Raw genomic sequence first — 23,013 nt, 5'->3', positions numbered from 1 at the left:
AGCATTGGTTCTCGACTTTGACTTCATGGGAATTGCCCAAAGGGCGTGTTAGGAATGCACATCACCAGGCCTCCTCTTGGAGATTTTTATGCATTAGGAATCTGAATTTAGCAGGCACCTCCAGCAGATCCTCATGCTGGCAGGCCTCAGCGTGCACCTTGAGATATTTGCCATAAGCACTCCGCAAGTAGAACATCAAGATGTAGGTTAGAATTTCCAAAAGTCCTCAGCCCATGAGACTGGTATTTGAATGACATTCTTTTATTTTTCTTGTGAGCTCAGCTCTGACAACCAAGTGCTTCTATCATTTCACTGTTGAAAATAAAGTCTACCTGGGGAAGGTGGAAAGAGACCTCAAAGGTTTTTTTAAAAGAAAATAGTTTCTAGAAAATAATGAAAGTTTTATGCTTTTGGAAATTTTAATGCCACCCCAAGATGTTTAGTTGTTCATTTCCCCAAATTCTGGTAAGCATTGTCTGTCAGGCCCAGAAGCTCCCAGTGTAGCTGGGAAAGATCAGTGCCTTTACAGTGCATTCCCTTATTCCTCTTTCTGGATTAATTTTGTTGTTGTTTCTTTAACCTTTGGAATTCATAAAATATAACATATATAGAGAGATTCATATAGAACCAAACAGTTCAGTGAGTTATCACACATCAAACACTCTTGTCCTGATTATCCAAGTGAAGTTGTAGAGCATCACTGGTATCCCAGAAGCCCCCTCCCAGTCGCTGCCTCCCCTCTGCCTCTCTGAGATAACCCCTTCCCTGAATCATGGTGATCATTTCCCATGGTAATCACTTCATCTGGAAGTATATCAATAACCTCAGATATGCAGATGACACCACCCTTATGGCAGAAAGTGAAGAAGAACTAAAGAGCCTCTTGATGAAAGTGAAAGAAGAGAGTGAAAAAGTTGGCTTAAAGCTCAACATTCAGAAAACGAAGATCATGGCATCCGGTCCTATCACTTCATGGCAAATAGATGGGGAAACAGTGGAAATAGTGGCTGACTTTATTTTTCTGGGCTCCAAAATCACTGCAGATGGCGACTGCAGCCATGAAATTAAAAGACACTTACTCTTGGGAAGGAAAGTTATGAACAACCTAGACAGCATATTCAAAAGCAGAGACATTACTTTGCCAGCAAAGGTCCGTCTAGTCAAGGCTATGGTTTTTCCAGTGGTCATGTATGGATGTGAGAGTTGGACTGTGAAGAAAGCTGAGCGCTGAAGTGCGGGGGGCGCTCCGCAGAAAGCGAGAGGCAGTGGAACTTCCCTCAGCAAAGCCGAGGGATCCCGAGGAGAGGTGAGCCTGCTGTCCGCCAACCCAGCCCCTCAGTGAGCAAGAGACAATCAGCGGCGACAGGGGTTCCGGCTAAGCATTTCTGCTTTATTGCCACAAACTCTTGGTTTATATAGGCAAGCAAGGGGGGGGGGGGTGGTTTCGAGGGTTGGACCAATCACGTTAAAGGTCAAATTGTAATATGCCATAGTTGCACCAATCACGTTAAAGGTCAAATCTTAATATACCATAGTTGCACCAATCACATTAAAGGGCAGGTCATCATGCGCTTCATTGTAACAAGAGTCTGTGGTGATCACCCGCTGTCCACCTGCACGGAAATCAAGAGCACCAATCAAAAGTTTTAACAACCAACTTAGGCCGCACCTTTATCTCTTCTGGCAGGCGCCATCTTAGCTCTAAACCACAAAGCTAGCCCTTCTTTTTTCAAGGTTTCCCATTTAGGGGCCCACACTGAAGAATTGATGCTTTTGTACTGTGGTGTTGGAGAAGACTCTTGAGAGTCCCTTGGACTGCAAGGAGATCCAACCAGTCCGTCCTAAAGGAAATCAGTCCTGGGTGTTGAAGCTGAAACTCCAATATTTTGGCCACCTGATGCAAAGAGCTGACTCATTTGAAAAGACCCTGATGCTGGCAAAGTTTGAGGGCAGGAAGAGAAGGGGACGACAGAGGATGAGATGGTTGGATGGCATCACTGGCACAATGGACATGGGTTTGGGTGGACTCCGGAGTTGGTGATGGACAGGGAGGCCTGGTGTACTGCAGTTCATGGGGTCACAAAGAGTTGGAGACGACTCAACGACTGAACTGACCTGAACTGACCTGATGCATTCCTAAACATGGTACTATTTTAAGCTTAACTTACTTTTGTCTTAGTTTTGAGTTTATATGCATGGAATTATAAAGTAAGTATAGTTTTGTGTTGGACTTCTACTTTATGTTTTTAAAGTCATGCATGTATTATTTTTTTTAAATATTTATTTACTTATTTGGCTGTTCTGGGTCTTAGCTGCTGCACATGGGATCTTTGACCTTTGCTGCAGCATGCAGAATCTTAGTCGCACCTTGAGGGATTTAGTCCCCTGACTGGGGATCGAACCTGGGCCCCCTGCATTAGGAGCTTGGAGGTTTAGCCACTGGACCAGCAGGGCAGCCCCCAAGCATGTTATGGCATGTGGCTGTAGTTTGCTCACTGGCATTGCTACGTCATGTTCTATTATATGAATAGACAATATTTGAACACTCTGATGTTAATGAAAATGTAATGTTTTTCCGATTGGGTCTGTTACAAATACGGCTGCTGTGAACATTCTTGAACACACCTCTTGGTGAATATATATATATCCATGTTCTGTTGGATATACTTCTAAGATTGGACATGCTGGATTGTAGGATATACCTGTATTTTAGCGTTAATACGTATTGCCATTATCAAAAGTGGTTGTGCCAATTTACACTCCCGCGACAGAGTGTGAGAGTCCCAGTTACTCCTTGCCAACACTTGCATTATCAGTATTTTAGACACCAATGGGTATTTAGTGGTAGCTTGTGGTTTCCCCGGTGATTAGGAAGTTAAACACCTTTTTGTATATTCATTGAACACCTTGTTATCCTCTCTTATGAAGTGCCTGTTCAATTCACTTGCCCATTTATCTACTGAGTTGTCTTTTTCTAATTGATTTTTATATATACTGAGTTTTTTATATGTACTGAATACCAGCCCTACATTGTTTGTATGTGCTAAAAATATCTTCTTGCGTTATGTAGCTTACTTTTTTATATTATCATATTATTTGCAGCTATTTACATGTAATTTACATTGTATTATTCTAGAGATGATTTGACATATACAGGAAGATGTATACAAATGCTTCACCATATTGTATGAGACATGGGCCTCTGTGGATTTTGGTGTCCATGGGGTGGGGGAGGAGGTCTTACTTGGAATCAGTGCCCCATGGATACTGAGGGATGGCTGTATTCAATTCTGTTTCACTGTGACCAGAAAACATAGTCCATAGTCTCAGTCTTTTGAAATGTGTTCTTGTTTTATGGCCCAAGTATGGTCAAGTTTTGTAAATTTTCTATGTATGCTTAAAAGACATGTATAATGGTCTGAGTCCTTCAGAGTGGACACCTAAGAATTCTTTCTGTAGAAAGAATTACTATCCAAGTGTTAAATATAAACACTTTAAATAACAGATACTAATTGCCTTTTTCCACCACAAATAAATAAAATATACCAATCTATAGATCAAAGGAAAACACAAACATGCTTATTTATAATAACATGACTCCATGCAGTTCTCTTCTGCATGCCTTCTTCTCAGTGGTTTTAAGGATGACCTCATGATAATTCCACTTTAACATTCAGCTGAGAGCCACATGGTCTTGAGTACCCTGTCCTGGTGTGCCTTCTGTTTTTGTAAGAGTCAATATCGTACAAAGGAGAAAGAAACAGCCTGAGCTAGCCCTGCTCCCAAAGCAAAACTACCCACATGGTAGTGCCCCTTTTCTATGAAGAACCCACTGTCTCCAGTCACCTCCTTTCGAAATAGCACCAACTCTTGACTCTACTTTTCTCATGTTGCTGGTTTATGATGACATCATTAGCTGCAGTTGATTCTATTCCAAGTAAATGATGGTGGTCAGAACAGTGTTCTCTAAGCACTATTGCATGGAGCAGAAGTTCTGTAGAATAGTAGCGATGTGGAAAACCACAGAGACACAGCTGTGATTCTGAGGGGTGTTAGTAGATAGTAAGTTAAAAAAAGGGGGTTGTGATACAAGGTTTGGGGACTCCCCCCCAAACCACCGTCACCTCTGTAACCAACTGCAAGTTCAAGGGTCCCCAAGACTATCACTCTGAATCCAGTCACAAGTTTAGAAGTCCCCAAGTCCATCTTCAGGTTCAGTAATTCACCAGAAGGACTGATGATACTCGCGATTATGATGTATGACAGTGAAAGGACACAGATTAACATTATCTAGGGAGAGAGGCACACAGGGTCCAGGAGGCACCAGGCATGAGCTTTCAGTCATTCTCCCAGTGAGCTGTACACACCATTGCCTGTTCCCCAGCAACAGTGTGTGTCAATACACGTTGAGTATTGACAACCAGAGAAGCTTGCCGAGGCTTGGTGTCCAGCCTCTTAACTGGAGCTTGGTCATGTAGACGTGGCTGACCATTTGTGCATCTCCAGTTCTTTCAGAAGCAGAGCTGGTAACTGCATGGGCCAGTGTTTCCTGGCTGGCCAAATCACACTGTTGCTGTTGTTCAGTCGCTCAGTGGTTCCAGCTCTTTGCAACCCCATGGACTGCAGCGCACCAGGCTCCTCTATCCACTGTCTCCTGAAGTTTGCTCAGATTCATGTCCATTAAGTTGATGATGCCATCCAACCATCTCATCCTCTGTCATCCCCCTTTTCTCCTGCCCTCAATCTTTAAACTCCAACTTAAAAAGGTACTCATCTCAGATTGTACATTCCAAGGACTTAGTGGTTACTTCCCAGGAGCTGAGGGCAAAGGCTAGAACCCCCTTTGGGCAAGGCCAGTCCCTTACTGCATGTACCCACAAGATACAGAGCATATCATGGCCCATGCTTTAGAAGTCCAGGGGTTCCCACCACACTGAAGTAAAAACAAATGCCCTGTCCTTATCTACAAGGCCCTGCATGATCTGGCTTTCCATCTTACTCTCACTTACTATATTCCAGGCACTCTGATCTTCCTTTGTGTTTTTCAGGACACTGAGCTCCCTCCTGGCCTGTGTAGTGGCAGTTCCCTCTGCCCGAAATACTCTTCTCCCCAATCCACACATGACTGGATTCTTCTTGTCGTTAGATCTCAGCTTAATAAATGTCATTTCCTCAGAGGCCCCTTTCCTGTCTTCCCAAATTAAAGGAGTCCCTGAGTCAGTCCCTATTCTATTACCTTGTTATGTGTTCATCATAGCAGTGATCATTGCCTATTATTTTCTAGCTCACTTACCTGATAATTTGCCTGTTAGCAGTCTCCTGCCATGCAAATGCCACAAGAGTAAAATTCTTGACTTTTTCTTTATCCTCAACACCTAGAATGTACCAGGACTAGAGTAAATGCTCAATAACTCAGTGAATCAATGAGCTGATGGATGAATAATAAGCTTTACAAATGTTGGCTTAAACTAGATCCAGTAGAATTCTTTACAGCAAGGCTTTCAGAGCCTTTAATATGCTAATAGGAATTATGAATCTCTAAGTGTGTACCATGTATTCATGCTTCTGTGAACACGTTGGCAGGCATATTGATGCAGAAATTTGTCATTTTAAAGGAATGAGATTTGTTTTCACATATGACTAACATTTTGCTAAGTCGCTTCAGTCGTGTCTGACTCTCTGTGACCCTATGGACTATAGCCCACCAGGCGCCTCTGTCCATGGGATTCTCCAGGCAAGAATGCTAGAATGATGTCGTGTCATCCCCCAGGGCATCTTCTCAACTCAGGGTTTGAACCTGTGTCTCTTACATCTCCTGCATTGGCAGGTGGGTTCTTTACCACTAGCACCACTTGGGAAGCCCCAACCAGCATTTTAAAGAAAAATAAATCCTAAAATATGGCACATATTCTTTGAAATTCCTCTTTCTCTTTAGTCCTCCATCCTTTAGGACTTTGCTGTCTGCAACTAGTTGGATCAGTTGGTTTGTGCATGGGTGTACGTGTGTGGGACTGCCTTAGGGTCTTCTGTCCACTCTTTTTTTAAATTTATTTATCAGGACACAAAAATTTATTTACGCAGGACACAAAAATAATGATAGTTGTAGATTTGTGAAAGAGGATTTCAGGCATGGAAGCTTTTGATACCCCTCAAGTTTTATTTCCAAAGGACCCATTGATACCCTGTAGACAAAAGTCTTGACTGTTGACCTGATTCTACTCAATAGAATCAGCTGTTGATAGACCTTCTTTTCATAGTCTTTGATAACAATATTTTTGCAGTTGCTTTTACAAATTCTTTGTGTTGGCTGAATGCATTTGTGCTATAGAAAATTATATTATTTCTATTGAAAACTTTAGAATTGATGAAGATGTGTGTGTCTCTTTTCAGAGACTAAAGATCCTGGTATGTTTCTTTCCATAAAAATAAGGACTAGAGTTGTTGACTGCTACCACTGATGGATTGGGACTTTTTCTAGATGCTTTTTTCTTTCTACATTACCCTCCTTCAGTGGGAGGACTAGGTGCCAGCTATTCTGGATTTAAAAAAAAAAAATTAGAAAGGCTCTGGACAGAATTTTCTCCTATCACAGTTTAGGTTAGGCTTTGCTAGAGCTGGTCTATTTGAGTTTTGTCTTTACATGTAGAGCACAGCTGCTCGTGGTCTAGCATGGTGGAGTTTAAACTCCAAACTTCCACTGACTCCCCAGTGAATACGGGGATCACCTCATGTAGTAAATTGGTCCTGCATCACTCCCTGAGCTGACTCTTCTTTGAGTCGAGTACATAAATTACTGGCATACGGGAGGCAGTGAATCCCCTTTGAACCTCTAGTCCCCGGCTCCTGCCTGTGGAAACAAGATGTTCTATTAGAAGTTCAAAGCATTCTATACTATAGACTACTATGCAGCGTAACCACCTTCAGAAGGAAGGGAAGGTTTTGTGCTTCCTCTTCTGGTCAGCCAATGTCCTTGTGTTACTACAGCCACATGGCCGTTCCCATCCATTGAGTTTACTGCTGCTAGCTGACCACCTCCTGAGTATACCAGTTAATTCTTGAATAAGTTTTAAATCAATCATGAAAATAGTTGTTTAGTCATATGAATAACTACCACAGGATCTATTTACAGCCCAGATTTTACAGACGGATGCCTTGATAAATGTGTTTTTATTTGCTGTGAATAATTTCTGCAGAGCGATATTGAAAAAAATGTAATTCACATTTTCCATTAAGAAGAAGGCTGCAGTGGTGTGCAGAACTGTCAATTATCTGTGCCTCCAGTCATGACTGGGCTTCCCTGGGTGTCTCAGCAGTGACGAATCTGCCTGCAATGCAGGAGGTGCAGGAGACATGGGTTTGATACCTGGGTTGGGAAGACCCCCTTGAGGAGGGCCTGGCAACCCACTCCAGTATTCTTGCCTGGAGAATCCCATGGACACAGGAGCCTAGTGGGCTACAGTCCATAGGGTTGCAAAGAGTCGGACACCACTGAAGCAACTGAGCACACACGGATGCACCAGTCATGATTATTCTGGATTAATTTGGGAGGAAGTCAGCTATTCTTGTAGAAAAACATGAACAGTTAGAAAACCTCTTTCCATAGCCTGAAAAACTCTTCCATGCAAAAATGAGAGGTAAAATTGAAACCAGAACCCAGTTCTCCAGCCAAGACTCCCTCTGTTGGATCCAGAGGCAAAGGGAAGAGCTGATAATGGGTTTCCTCATCATCAGGGGGAGGCTTAGCTGCCAGAGCCTGGAAAGAATCCGCTTCTCAGGTCTCCATGGCCCCTCTCAGCCTTTCCTCCCCAGGTGTGTACAGAGGTCTGGAAGCATGGAGGGAACGTTGCAGGACGTAGTGGCACAGTCCCTGCTCTCGAGCTCATGGTGGGAAGGAGGGCTGAGGTCACGCCAGAGCTGGACTCACGAGCACTGGGCTCTGATGACCCGTGTGGGTTGCTGAACGGCCACCACCCCTGCCTTCCCAGCTGCCAGGTCCCTCCTCTGCCTGGGAGACCCCTTCCTGCCCGAGGCTTTCCTGTCACTGATGTTCTGTTTTCTGGAGTCCATTGTTGTCAGAGTGCTCCCAGTAAACCCAGCTCCAAACCCACATCATAGCCCCCGTGACATGCCCTTTTTAAAGCTCCCCAAGTCCCAGCCCCCAGAGCCCTCCTCCAGCCAGTCCCTGCATCAGAGTTCCCAGGACTTTTTCCTGAGAGCTGACAGTTCAAAGCTTAGAGGAACTTGAAACTCAGGTTTCTTATGAATGCTATTCCAAACCATTCTGGATTCAGTAGGCTTTGGGGAATGGCTGAGAAATCCATTGAAAATTTTCTGGAGGAAGTCTGTTTGATCCTCAAAATGCTGTTTTTAAAATTTTGCCTTGTTTCGGAAAATTAAGACACAAAAAAATGGGAATATAACTCATCTACCTGATTCTAAAACTAGAGCTAGTTAGCTCATGCTTTTAAGCATATATGCATGTAAAAGCAGAGACTTTAAACAGGAGATGGAGAGAGACACACGGTGACCTAAGTGACTTACACCAGATGGAGTTGACATATACACACTGCTGTATTTAAAATAGAAAACCACCAAGAGACACCGAATAGCTCTCTGCTTAATACTCTGTAATAACCTAAATGGGAAAAGAATCTGAAAAAGGATGCATGTATGTGTATAACTGATTCACTTTGCTGTACACCTGAAACTAACACAACTTTGTTAATCAACTACACTCCGCTAAAAACAAGCAAACGACAAATCACAACAACAACAAAATCCAGATGAGATTAGTTGGGTGGTGTTTAGAGTGAGGGGCCAGAAGGAGCAGGATTGCAACTTAGCAGCAGAGTGAGTGTCCCACAAGGTAAACTGGAGGTAGACAGAGTTAGAAGCAGATGATTACCCATCGATTAGTTTTATTTGTTCATTTTTTTTTATTTATTTGGCTGCATTGGGTCTTAGTTGCATTATGCAGGGGCTTTCATTGAGGCATACTGGCTGCTCTCTAGTTGTGGCACACAGGCTCAGTTGCCCCGGGGTATGTGGGATCTTAGTTCCCTGACCAGAGATTGAACCCACATCCCCTGCACTGGAAGGTGGATTCTTAACCACTGGACCGCAAGGGAAGTCCCTAGTCCTACTGTATATTTTGTTGCCCATTCTGTTGCATGGACTGCTGATCCACCCCCCACTGTTCTTCCCCTGACTTGCCATGAACCTTCCCCTCCCAGAGCAGAAGTCAAAGCAGAGCTGAGAACCGCTCCATCTGCCCCTACCTTGACAGAAGGGCAGATTGTCCCACGTTCCATCGTCCCAAAATAATGAAACAACGTATAGGTCGGGGTGTGCTGTGTCTGTGCTGACACAGTCAGTCGTGTCCGACTCTTTGCGACCCTATTAACTATAGCCCGCTAGGCACCTCTGTCCGTGGGATTCTCCAGGCAAGAATACTGGAGTGGGGTGCCATTTCCTTCTCCAGTAGGTCGAGGTACCAGATCTTGACTCGTTCAGGACAAGTGATGATTCGCTTCTGCTCTGACTCTGTTTTTAGGAGACAGTAGCTGCTTCCCCTGAGCCTTCGTGATAGTGGCAGTGGAAGGTGCTACTCTAGTTATTCAAAACTATCTTTGTAAAAACAGATAAGGTGGATGGGAAATGCTAACAGCCGATACAGCCACAGCTCAGCCCCCTGCTGTTCTGCAAACCTAATTCCTTATCAGGCCCTGGCCCTGGCCCCCCAGGCAGAGGCAACAGAACTGGGTGAGACCAGCCAGCCAGGCTGTCTGGTGCTGTGTACCATCCGCAGACACCACCAAGTGGGCAACCCGCCAGACAGTTCAGGTGAACCCCCCGCTTTGGTCTTTCTTCATTCATTTCCAGAATTATCTGTAAGCTCAGCTGTAGGGTGGGAAGTGTTGAAGGCAGAAAACCAGGTTCCTTTTGGGCTTGGACCTCTGCACCCACAACTCCTCTTCCTGTTTCTCTGTGAAGATTATGCAGCTTCTACTGCTTCTGTTTGGGACCTGAGGCTTAGTGATAAATAAGGAACCGTTTATCAGATTGCTGTGTAGGTCGAGACCAAGTCTGAAAATAAGAGCTTTCTTGTGAAGCTGTGAACCACAATGGCTTTGAATTCCAAAAATAATGTATCCTGTTTGCACAATTGCAGATTGCCGCATCCCGCAAATTGAAGATGCTGAGATTCATAACAAGACATACAGACACGGAGATAAGCTAATCATCACTTGTCATGAAGGATTCAAGATCCGGTACCCCGACCTATACAATGTGGTTTCATTATGTCGTGATGACGGAACGTGGGACAATCTGCCCATCTGTCAAGGTAGGGGCAGATGGAGGCTCTGGTTCTCAGCTCTGCTTTGAGACTCGACTGCAGATCGAGTGCACGTTTCTCTAATAAGATGGCAATTGTTGTTTAGTTGCTCAGTCGTTTCCGACTCTTTGCAACCCCGTGGAATCTCCCAGGCAAGAGTACTGGAGTGGGTTGCTGTGCCCTCCTCCAGGGGATCTTCCCAACCCAAGGATTGAACCCACATCTCCTGCATTGGCAGGTGGATTATTGACCACTGAGCCACCTGGGAAGCTGGCAAGTAACAAAGGGAAACACAGAGTCACGCACACACCATGGTTCAGCCATTCTGCAGTCTGATCACCAAAGCTCTGTTTTTGGAATCTTCACATCGATCCCTGTTCTCTCTAGCTCCCTATACCCAGCTTTAAAGTTTAAAAGTTTAAATGGAAAGTACTTTGTTCTTTAGAATGCTGGCTGTCTCCTTTATTCTAAGGAACCAAAAGTAGTTGCAGAATTAGGAGCTTTGTAACTGGGTCGTGAACACAATGATGAACTATTGTATATTTAATGGAAATAACAGAGCATTTATACTGATTTCGGTTGTGGTACGAATATATTTAAAGCCAATCTTACAGAGGCCATTTTCTCTTAATAATGTTATCCTTTTTTATAATGCATGAGGAGCAGAAAAATAATCAAATTCAAATTTCATCCAAACCAGACGGTGAATATTTATCCTCTTGCATTTTTAAAATTTGCCTAGGCTGACACAGAGGGCCCTGTTTGTGAAAATAAGCCCTCCAGTTCACATTAATTCTGATTTTTATTTTTTGACATGTGACTTGGACCAAAGGACCAAGAAGCCCATGCATAATTCATCATCCAAGGGAGAGGGCGAGCAGCCTTATTTGCACCAAAAGCAGTGGCATGTTAAAGTTGAGGCGGATGTCAACTTTCTGCTTGGAAATCACCACTGGCAGACTCTGATATTGCTTTGCACGCCCCATAGTTGGAAATAAATCATTTCCTCATGCGAGAGCTTAAGAGCCACGGCCCCTTGAAGAAACAAAGGCTTCAGGATTAAGAGGACCAAGACAGTCCAGGTCCTTACCTTCCTACATGTTCCCCGGAAACTTCCTGTGTTGTTGAGCTGTTATGCATTACCTTGTTAAAGGAGATGCGTGATTTATTTGCACTGTCAGAGACTCTCCTTAGAATCAGCAGCCATCTTTTAGGTGGGGCTATTTATCCAAATGAACTTTACTAACCACTGCTTCGTTCTGGTCCTGCGGCGATATCCAAACCAAGATAATTATTTCAGACTCCAACCCCTTCTTGCTTTTACATTTTCCACTTTTCCTTCGGTTCTCCCACACTTTCCATTTCCTTTTATGTCACTTAAATACAGGATGCTTCTTTAGGAGTTCTTTTTGCCCCAGTGATTTTCTTTTTTAAATGCCCTATGGTGATAGACATCTTGGAGTGTCATCGTTAGGAGTTCAAGTGCAGGCTTTTTCTTGCTCTGTCTGGGACCCCTTACCCCTCCACCACCACTTACTACATCTCAGTCCTTAACACAGCTTTGATTTTTTTTTTTGTTTTTGTTTTTTTCAACAAGAAATGAGTTGGCTGCTAATCTTGAGAGGTGTGCTTCTTCTGAGAGCAATACAGTCTATGGCCACCTTCATCTCTCCTCAGAGCCCTTGGTCCCCACAGAGGAGGTGCCCCTGTTCTGGGCCCTGATCCCCCTTCCAGCCCCTGCACCTTGACTCCCATCCTCACAGACACAGCAGGGTTGCTGTAGAGAGTCTGACACCTCTGGAGTCCCTGGGGGGAATATAATTGGCCCTTCGAGTGACATTTCATCCTGTAATTTTTATTTGCACCTATAGATCCAGGGGTTAAAGCCTGAGGAGCCTTCTCTCTATTATCTCAAAGTGCAAATAGAAATCACATTCACCTCTTGAGTCGAAGCCAGTTTTCTACTGTGTTTTTAGGACAGGCTGTCAGAAACCAAGAGTGGTGTAGCTTTCCTGCTCTGATTAGCTGCACATGTTGCAACCCCTCTTCCATCTCCTTTTGGGTTTGGATGGAGTACTGTCCCAAGGCCATTCCTTCCCCACCCAGGGACTTTGTGTTTTAGGAGATGCTTCCTTCTCCCTGTGGGTCAGAGTCAGTTTTTTCACTTAGGGGATGCAGTTATCCACGTGGGTAGCTTAGAACTGCACTCCTCCCCAGGAGGGGGAATGGGCACCCAAATGTCCTCACTCATTTGAACCCTGCTCAGAAGTTCGCGTAACACCTTCCCTGTTTGTGTTGATTTGCTTATCTTTTTTTTTTCCCCTCAGTTACTGATCCTGTTTATTCCTGATTGCCAGCTTCCCTCCTCCCATTTTTCTTTTGCCACGAACACTGTCAGTTTTCAGCTCAAAAAAAAATTTTTTTTTTCAGAACTTCAGTGGTTAAGACTCTGCACTTCCAATACAGGGGCTGCAGTTTCGATCTCTGGTTGGGGAACAAAGATCTCACATGCTGTGTGGTCAGCCAAAAACTAATTTTTAAAAACTCATTTAAGGCTGTTGGGACTGCCAGAAAGAATGGCCTAACACCACGTGTTTATGATCTGGTCCATCCTGAGTGCGGCTGGTTCTGGGCAGGGATCTTTGGGGTCTATGGGGTTTTCAGGGCTCTGGGACACCAGGCTGTAGTGGGGCAGGTTAACATTGGCACAGCCCCAGAGTGAATACCTCTTGCATTCTGTACCCCCACATTCACTCTGGTCCTGCCCTGATATGGATGTCACATTCTGGGGCACTGACCCAAGCAGTTCACTCAACACAGAGCCTCTCTATCACTTGTAATATGCCACAAAGTCAGCTTAGGAGAGGAGTTCCATCACTCGCTGCTGTGCGTGTGCGGTATAATTTGTACTTGGTGATTGGAAGGGAAAGTAGATATCCCCATTATCCGTTATTTACTTCACACACAATTAGTTCTCTCCGGGAAGAGCACCAGCTCTGCAGCTGTCATTATCCCCTCCAGTGAAACTGCTGAAGCCAATAAGAAATGCCGTGATCACAGCGGATGCCACACCAAGAGGGATGCTGTACCACAGGGAATGTTCCACTGGGCTGCACAGGCTTCAGGATGAAAAGGCAGCTACTGATTTACAGAAGGAGGCATCCAGGTCTCACGGGCACTCAGACGGCACACAGAATTCTGTGCACAGACCCGCTGTAGCAGGTCTGCACAAAGCCCGGTGCCCCTAGCAGCAGCCACAGCGGCAGCACCTGAAAACCTTTAGCATTGCCAGTGCTTGGGCTCCTCATGGACCCAGCGGACCAGCAGCTCTGGGGGTGGGGCCCAGCGTCTGTCCCATACCAGCCCTCTGCTGGGTTACTCTCAAGTTTGAGAACCACTGCCCTACATGCTACTTTCCTAGTTCACCTAAAACATAGCTGGGTTTTTCAAAATTTTCATTGCAATGTGTCATGCAGGTGTCAATTCAATCAGTTGTTGCCCTGGAATCCAGTTTGCATCCCAGCATTGGCGGCTCAGATGGTAAAAAATCTGTCTGCAATGGAGGAGACCCAGGTTTGATGCCTGGGTCAGAAAGATCCCCTGGAAAAGGGAATGGCAACCCACTCCAGTGTTCTGGCCTGGAGAATTCCATGGACAGAGGAGCTTGGCAGGCTCAGTCCATGGGGCCGCAAAGAGTCAGACATGACCGAGAGACTAACACGCACAAGCCACCACCCGCTGAAACGGTTGGAATGTCTCTTGTTTCTGTGGCACGTTAGTTGTTCTCAGCCCTGATGGCCACTTGAAGGTTTCTTGGGAGCTTTAAAAAAAGATAGGGGTGCCCAGGCTGTGCATCAGCCTTGGGCACAGAGCCAGCTATTGGTGTTTTTAAAAATTTCCTCAGGTGATTCTAATGAACAGCTAGAGCTGGGACCACCAGCCAGGGGGTCCTGAGCCTCAGCCACACCTCCCTTTACTTCTTCCCTACTTGTCTGACCCTCTTGGAGCCACTTGCAACTATAAAAGCAAATACCTGCTTTAGAAGGAGAGTAAATACAGAGATAAGGAGGTCTGAGCATACAAGACCAAGGTGCGCAGTCCTTAGAGGCTGTGCCACATGTGCAGCAGGGGATCCAAAAGATGCCTAGCGCTTTCAGGCGTATGAGGGTGACCTCATAAAGTTACTTACCCTTGTCTTCCCACGTCACAGGCTGTCTGAGACCACTTGCCTCTTCTAATGGCTACGTGAACATCTCTGAGTTCCAGACCTCCTTCCCAGTGGGAACTGTCATCTCCTATCACTGCTTCCCTGGATTCAAACTCGAGGGGTCAGAGTATCTTGAATGCTTGCACAACCTTATCTGGTCGTCCAGCCCACCCCGGTGCCTTGCTCTGGAAGGTAACACATCTTATCCTTGTGGAAGTTGAATTTTGGCTTTTTAAAGTGGAGGTTTCCATAAGGAGGTGAAGAGCTGAGAAATTACTATCAGCAATAACTTTTGTTCCCTGAGTACATATTGCTTGCCTCTGTCCCAAGCAGAGGCAGCAAGCCTGGTCATCTGCCCTGAAATAGTACTTAAACAGCCAGACATAAAAGTGGCTTCCCCCGTCCTTAGGCTTAACGGGGATGAAAGAGAAAAGTTTCAAGCGTCAAAGGTTAAACTGCAAAATATTGCAAAGTTAAATGAAATGTCTTCAAAAATTAATTTTCTTTGCACCAAACGAAAACAGATTGTATTATGGCATCGTTAATCTCACCCCTCGTTTTATTGTTGTGTCAATATTTCTTCCTATTTCCATGCGTTTTATGGCTTGGCTGTAAATGTTTTGCTGCAAGCACACACTCAGAAGCCTGAGACCAACAGATCTTTCCTGCTCGTTTTGGTTAAATATATGTGTTTATTTTTGAGTGTGGTTCACTTAAAGACCACTAATAAGTAGTATGGCGTAGTGGCAGTTGCAGGGTGGGGGGGTGGGGGCGGGAGTCAGAGCATCCATTTCCAGAATCAAGCCAGTGTCTGTGATTGCAGACTTTTAAAACCTTTCTAGGCAAGTTGGGCCTGCTGGCTCAGCTTTCACTTTAATTCAGGTCTTAAAATTATGATTGAAGGAAACACATACCAATTTACTTCCTGGCATCTGAATACAGTGGGCAGGAGGGGGAAGAAAAAAATGGAGAAATATGGGGAGAGGAAAAAAGTGAAAGGAAATCTCTAATCAGGAACCCCTCCAGAACCCATCTGTAGCTTTTCTTGGGAAACAAATCAAAACAGAATAGAACGTAAAAACCAGCAAGTTCTTACAAGCACCATCTCTACGCATGTCCCTCAGTGTAGGATGAGGTTAAGATGGGAGGTGTGTTGGGGGTGGAGGGCAGTGATCAGCAGTATCTCCTAAGGAAGACCATGAATTAGAGTGGGTTGGCTGGAGCCATGGAGCCTCCTTGAAGGGATAGGGAGAAGAGATGAAAGGGAGGGGAGTCTGGTGCTTGGAGAAATGAGGTAGCCAGCCTGGGTCATCAGTGGTGCTCTTCTCCTAGGCTGGTAAGTGGAGCCCCCACTCACCCCTACTTCCCACCCATCCTAAATCTCCTAGGGGATCAGAGCCCACTGATAGAAATGTCAGATAAAGTACCAAAAGCCAGTTAAATCTGAATTTCAGATAAACAACAAATAATTGTTTAATATGAACATGTCCTAAATATTGGGTGGCCCTTACTTATGGACAACAATTACTCCTTGTAACTTTTGTTTATCTGAACTTCAGCGATAACTCACTGTCCTATATTTTCATTTGTGAAATCTGGCAACCCTAGCCTAGAAGGAGAAGGTCTTCCCCTCTGTTTCCATTGGGAACCACCGCTGGCAGGTGAGGTGAGCACAGGCTGCTGATGAATGCAGGCTTTTCTGGTTCCTGGAGGTTTCTCTCTGCTCTGATAACCAGAACTAGAGGACTAGTTATTAAAGATATCACATTACGACTGTATCCATTTGAAATGCCTATCTTCAAATCTTTTCAAATTTGGTTTAAATGTCTTTCAAAATATCATATTCTGAGCTTCATTTGGGGACTTTGAAAGCAGTTTTTCTGGAGCTTAGGGAATATGATGTGAATAGGCATAAAACAAAATCTTGCTTTAAGGGGCAAAAAGATAAGGTTATGAACAGGAGGCTGTGAGTGACTTCTGATTGGAAATTAGTCTCATGGCTTAAAACCTGTTTCCTTTTCCTCTGCCAGCCTGTGCTGTGATGGACGGGGACACTAAAAGTCCAGGTGACAGCTGCCTGTGACAAGAAAGCCACCTAATACCATTTTTTCCTCCATAAAAAGAACTCTTTACATCTTTATTTTCAATAAATACATGTTTATTTCAATTATCTGATGCAGTTAGTTTGTGAGACCTTTAAATGGTACCCTGGCTAAAGGCACCAAAGGCATGATTCTGAGAGACGCAGAGTGGACTAAAGGACTTTTTGTCTCAAGACTTGATAGGAACTGGGTTAAGTTAAGCAGTGTGTTAAAATAAAAGGTAAGGATTCATGAAAAACATATCCAGATACACTTGGGTATTAGAGTTTCTATAACTCTTACTTGAATTGTATATCATCTTATTCAAGGGCTGTGCCTTGTTTATGCAGATTGTCAAAGGGTATTCAACATAGATGCACTATCCCAAGGGAGTCTACCCACCTCATTAATACATCACCCCCTTTTTTGTGTGTGTCTTCTGGAGCACACGATTTGATTTTTCTTGATGGCAGAATGAAAATGATTGCACAGTGCTGTGAGATCATGACGCTTTTGGGGACTTTGAAATATTAGGCTGTCTGACCCCTGAAGTGACCAGGTCTGCACAGCTGAGCGGGGGAAACCTTTCTCTGTGAACTTTTTTACCCCCTTCCCTATCCTGTCTCCCTTCTAATCCATCAGTCCATCACATGTCAGTGTTCCTGTCACTGCAGCCTCCTCCGCCCTTGGAGCTCTTTTCCTAACCTGCCACCAGCCTGAAGATGGGATCACCAGGATGGTCATGGAGGTGCTGTGGGCTATTGATTACAGTGTTGATTACCATCCGACTGGCTAAGTTCACATCCTGAGTCTCCTACTTAATCAGTTTGGCTCAGGGCAAGTCACTTAGCTTCTATCAGTCTCTATGTCCTTGTTTACAAAGTGGGGGAGATGATTATAGTTGTGGGACTATGAGGGTCCAGGGTGATAACAAATGTAACTCTTTTAATGAAGGGCTGGATACGTGGTAGGTGGTCAGTCAAGTGTCCATCATTATTATTGCTCTTAGAATTGTGCACAGAGTCACAATAAGGAAGACTCTGGGCCTGGCTGTGAATGAAGTACCCAGGTCTTTATGCATTTACACTGTAGCATTGTTTTGGTTGTTCAGATTCAGTTTTGGTTACTTGCATACTCTTTTTTTTCCTCCACCTTCAAAGCCAGCAGCATAGCGTCTTCCAACCTCCCTCCTCTCTGACCTCTGCTTCCGTTATTCTTTTCTCGAAGTTACTGGCATACTTGTAACTGTGTTTGTATTAACATGAATCCCAGATAATAGGAGGAAATATTAAGCAGTAATGAGAGTTCCTGTGAATCTTGAGAGCTTACTATGTGTTGGAATGTTTGACTCGGTATCTCATTTAGTCCCCCATTAGTCCTTGCCTTTGTGAGACAAGTACTTTTTAAAAAAAAGTATTTATTTATTCAGCTGCTCCAGGGTCTTGGTTGTGGCACACAGGATCTTTGATTTTTGTTGCCATGTGAGGGATATAGTTCCCTGACTGGGGATCGAAACCCAGGCCCCCTGCATTGGGAACTTAGAGTCCTAGCCACTGGGCCACCAGTAAAGTCCTGACAAATACTATTTTTAATCCCATTTTACTGATGAGCAAACCCAGGTTTCTAGAGATTCAGTAACTCACCCAAGGTCATACGGCTCCTAAGTGGGGGAATGGGGACTCAAACATGGATCTTTGCCATTCCAAAGCTCATGCTCTTCATCACCAAGGTACATTCTCTGATTATGCATTATTCGGTTTGTTCTGATTTCTTTACAATTCTTACAGCTATTTTTTTAAACCGTCAAAAAATTCTGAAGAGTGATCACATAGCAAGGGGTTTGTCCTTCTAGCCCCGTTGGCCTCCCTGTAGAACTCCTAGCTGCAGGGGGCCGTGAGGCCACAGGAGACCCTGCTGCCCACCAGGGGGCAGAGAGCCCTCCCCACTGCTCCCCCAAGTGCTCATTGGTCACCCCATTACAGCAGAGCCTCACTTCAGCCTCGGGGCTGCTCAGGGATTGTGTCCTCTTTCGCAGACCTAGAGACTGACACCTCGAAGGGTGTCAGTGGCCTGACTTTTCCACACCGCCAGTTCTGGGCTGGGCTTTTGCTACCCCGTGGCTGGGCTTTTCTACCTCCCCGCTCTAGTGGCACGGAGCAGGCTTTGCTGGTTCCAGTGTCATGTAGCAGCTGTCACACTCAATGTCAGCAATCCCATCGTTGAGGTCTGGCTTCATGAAGGACTTTATAATTTGAAAGGAAAAGCTCTGGCAGCTTCACCAAGGGGGGCAAGAATTCCAAGGCCCAGTAGGAAGTTGTGGGTGATGTGTTTCAAGGTCTGGGCTGTAGCTCCCAGCTTCTGTCTGTTTTCCCACAGCCAGGTTCTGGGTGGGGAGGGAAAAAACACCTAAAATCATAATATTTTGGACCAGAATGTGGCTACATCATTTTAAAATACCTGAATATATACATTTGAGCCTGGAAGGAGCCCCTTGGGTTTCTGTGTTCTGGTCTGTCTCACTGCAGGTCTGAGTGCTTTTCCTTACCTCTGTGTATCTTAATGTTTTCCATTCTTAGGCCATCTTCATCTCTGAGGCTCTCACCTCTCTCTCTTTCACACATACGTACATGTACATACACACACACTGAATCCAGGCAATCTTTAAAAAAAAAAAAACTATGACAGTGAGTGTGGGCAATTTCTCATTTGTAAGTGCTAAGAACTCGGTTTACATTGTCAGCAGTGTTTATTGAACACCTGGTAGGCACAGAGAAACACCAAATTGGGCTCCGGAGAATTATAAAGAAAGAAAAGAACATCATTCCTTACTGTGAAGAGCTTATAGTTTAATGGGGAGACTAAGATGACAAATGGAGAAGGAAATGGCAGCCCACTCCAGTGTTCTTGCCTGGAGAATCCCAGGGACGGGGGAGCCTGGTGGGCTGCCGTCTATGGGGTCGCACAGAGTCAGACACGACTGAAGTGACTTAGCAAGATGACAAATCCCATTCCCTAGAGATGCGCGTCATCACAGATGGCAGCAAGTATGCCTGCAGCTAACTTTCCCAGGGGGCAGGTGCATGCTTCTGCTTTGGAAAGGGTAGAAGGGAAGTTCTGATAGGTGGTGTTGCAATTGTAAAATGAAAATTTCTATCTGAGGTTTATGAGTTTTGGGGTTCTTTTCCCTGGAGATCAAACAGAATCATGTGTGTGTCTTGGCTTTGGGGAAAGAGAAAGGGTCTAACTATTTCACTTATCTGCAAGGACCATGCATTTCAAAGCTCTGTAGAGCTCATTAGCCAAGGCAACATGCATTAATGTGTGTGGAGTATGCTGGCCCAGTGGTCTGAATGTGGAGAATAGAAGGAGATTGATTTCATTCACTATGACTTAGGTGGGGGCTTCCCCAGTGCTGACCTTTCAAAGCAAACCTGACCTTATTAGAAGCTAAATATCCAAAACATTTTGTTTTTAAATCCAACCAGTTCCCAAACTCAGAATGCCCAAACCAGTTCCCCAGGACTGCCCCTTACCATCCATTTCACTGCTCAAATGGTCAGAGATGGAAGCTTAATCAGTTTCAGATTTAGTTACAAGGAAGGCAATCGCATTATTTCCGAAGAAACTTCTAGTGCTCAGGGTTTCTTTTAGGTCAGTGTCCTTACATAAGAAAAGAAGGAGAAATAAGGAACAGAAAAGCCTTGTTTGGCCAAATATGAGATAACTTGAAAGGTTCCAGTTTGGGATCAAAACTCAAAGCCAGGTTGGATGGAGAGGGATCCCAGCTCCAGAGTGGCCCTTGCCCTTTGCAGTGTGCTTTCCTCCAGAGTCAAACCCTCTTTCTGGGACAAGAGGCAGCAGTAAGCGCCTCCCCCTCTAGGAGACCTGCCTTCACCCAGAAGTGCCTTGGGACTTTAAACGAATCCTGTGTAGGAAGAAGAAAGACGGCAGAGGAGCCCAGGCCTCCTCAGATAAGACCTGCCCTGTGTCATATCCTTGGCGGACAACATTCCAAGGAATAATCACAGTCCGCCCTGTGCCAAGGTGGTTCCCATTCTACAAAAGGAAACTTCTAAGCACAGAAAGACCAGGCCTGGTCTGAAGAAGGCTGCGGTAAATTTCTATCCGTGGTGAGATCACCTGTCACTGTGTCATCCCCTAAACCATAGTCAGACACGCTACCTCAGAGCTGTGTTTCCTGGGCCTGGGAAAGGGGGAAATCGCAGGTCCTCCCCCATCTCCAATGCTTTGGCCACCTGAGGCGAAGAGCCGACACATTGGAAAAGACCCTGATGCTGGGAAAGATTGAAGGCAGGAGGAGAAGGGGAGGACAGAGGATAAGATGGTTGGATGGCATTATCAATTCAATGGACGTGAGTTTGAGCAAACTCTGGGAGATAGTGAAGGACAGGGGAGCCTGACCTGCTATAGTCCATTGGGGTCGCAAAAGAGTTGGACACAGCTTAGGGACTGAACAACCTCTATCATGTGACATTAGCTGGGGAGAAACCCTGTCCAAAGCCACGTGGAGGTCGCCTTGTGACCCGAGAACCATCTTCTTCCATCTGGGCACATATGTGAGTGCATCACTTCCTCCCCTGTTCTGGTTCCCAGCCATGAAAACTCCCATATCTGGCAATGTTTGTATTACCGCCACCTTGCCTGTGACCCTCACGGGTTTTTTTTTTTTTTATTAGAGAGAGATGCAAAATAGCAAGCAGCCTTGGTAATTTATTGTTCACAAGCAATAGTAAATTATCCTAATACCTTGTCCATGTACTGTTCATACATTACAGCGGAGTGATTACCAGAAAATAGCCGCCTGCGTGTCTTACCAGAGCTTCTCAGGGCTCACTGTGCTTAATTCTCCTCTGTCTCTTTTCTTTACACAAGCAGTAATTGCCACTCTAGCATCTTCCTCTTCTCAGGCACACGTCTCCTTGTACTCAAGAGTAGATTGTGCTGTGGCATCAAGAAGCTTCATTATTCTTTCCTTTTTTTTTTTCCCTTCTGTATTGAATCCAGAAACACTGATCTTTCTGTCCTAAGGAAACCAAGAGACCTTGTTCCTGTTTTTCAAGTGGAACCAAGTTCTCAGGCTTCCCAGCTATTGCATTATAGGCTCTTTTTCTCTTAAATTGTAAGACTCCTGATCTGATACACAGCCCTGGACTGCCCCCACCACCCTCTCTCTCCAGGCCTGTAGACCCTTGGCAGACTCCGTCAGGCACTTTCCCTTCCCTTTAATCTCCTTGGAAACGCGTAACCATCAACCCTCCAGCTCTCCAGGGCTCCTGAGGGTTTTTTTTTTTTTTTCCACCTCATTCAATTGCAGAGATTTTACACTGATGTCAAAGAAGAGAAGTGATTCTCTTCCCACCAAAGAGGAGCAAAGAGGGCAAGAGTTCTGGATTGATGTCTCCCACCAAATCAAGGAAAGATGAGATCATCAATGGGGGACTCGGCTACCCCTCCCCCACCACACTCTCACGTTCAGAGCTGGGGGCCCAGCAGAGGGACCCTGGTCTATCTTCTCCAAGGCTCCCACCCCTCAGCTCTCACCTAGGCAGAAAGCCTTTCCTGGGGCAGGTGCAGGCCCCAGGGGAAGCAGTGGATCTGATGCCAGGCACCATCACTCCCGTCTTTATGGAAATGTGTCCTGGGTGCAAGGCACAGGGGTGGGGTTGAATCATCGGAAGCCCACTTACGCTGTGGCTCTATCGAGGCCCTTTGTAAGACTGTGTCAATAAGGGAGCTGCAGGTTTTCTGTAGGGGAAGCCACTCACATAAAACAAGAATCCTACACACAGGCTTCTCCCGGGCTCACAGTTCTGAACTGGTCTGAATTCCCCACCTTTGCATGGCTGGGATATCTGAGATCTTTCACCCCTCTTTTGCAGGCTAGGATGCATTCTGTGGGGCAAGGGTGTGGAGACAAGTCTCTTTCAGTCACTGAGTTCATGGTTCTCACTAAAATGTATTTCTGCTTTGCCTTATAGTCTCCTCATATTTTTGGAAAGCTCACAGGCATCCAAGCAGAATTCTTTATTTTGTGATGTTTAAATGTCAGGTCAGTGAAAGGACTGCACAGCTAAGCGACAACAAAGCTGCAGCGGGTGGTTTGAGCTGCTCGCTTGTGGCAGGAGGGTGACTTCATCACACTCAGAAAATAGATGGGCCGATACAAATGGGAAAATCTTGGTGTTTGTCCTTAAACTCGAGAATATCTTCTCTGTCCCTGCTCCAGACAGGATTTATTTCCTTCTTTCCTCTCTGGAAACTTAGATGACTTGTATTTCATGGTAATAAAACCTCTTGCAATCAGGTGCAATACAGAAGGTAATAAATCTCTTCAGTCACTCCCTGCCTTTTGCAGACTGAAGAGTCAC

The 23,013-nt window shown here is 45.1% G+C and overlaps 1 protein-coding gene across 3 annotated transcripts in view; it reads left to right on the top strand.

Annotated features, from left to right (window-relative positions):
- SUSD4 (sushi domain containing 4) overlaps positions 1-23,013 on the top strand; it is a 137,153-nt gene that overhangs the window by 88,231 nt on the left and 25,909 nt on the right. For all 3 annotated transcript variants that reach the window (XM_069544641.1, XM_069544640.1, XM_069544642.1), the window contains 2 exons: positions 10,172-10,345; positions 14,547-14,735. In XM_069544641.1, coding sequence (XP_069400742.1) covers positions 10,172-10,345; positions 14,547-14,735 — 363 coding nt within the window. The remainder of the gene's footprint in view (positions 1-10,171; positions 10,346-14,546; positions 14,736-23,013) is intronic.

This window comes from Ovis canadensis, chromosome 12, assembly GCF_042477335.2.
Source record: "Ovis canadensis isolate MfBH-ARS-UI-01 breed Bighorn chromosome 12, ARS-UI_OviCan_v2, whole genome shotgun sequence".
NCBI classification, from domain to species: Eukaryota; Metazoa; Chordata; class Mammalia; order Artiodactyla; family Bovidae; genus Ovis; species Ovis canadensis.
This window is presented reverse-complemented; position numbering and strand designations above follow the sequence as displayed.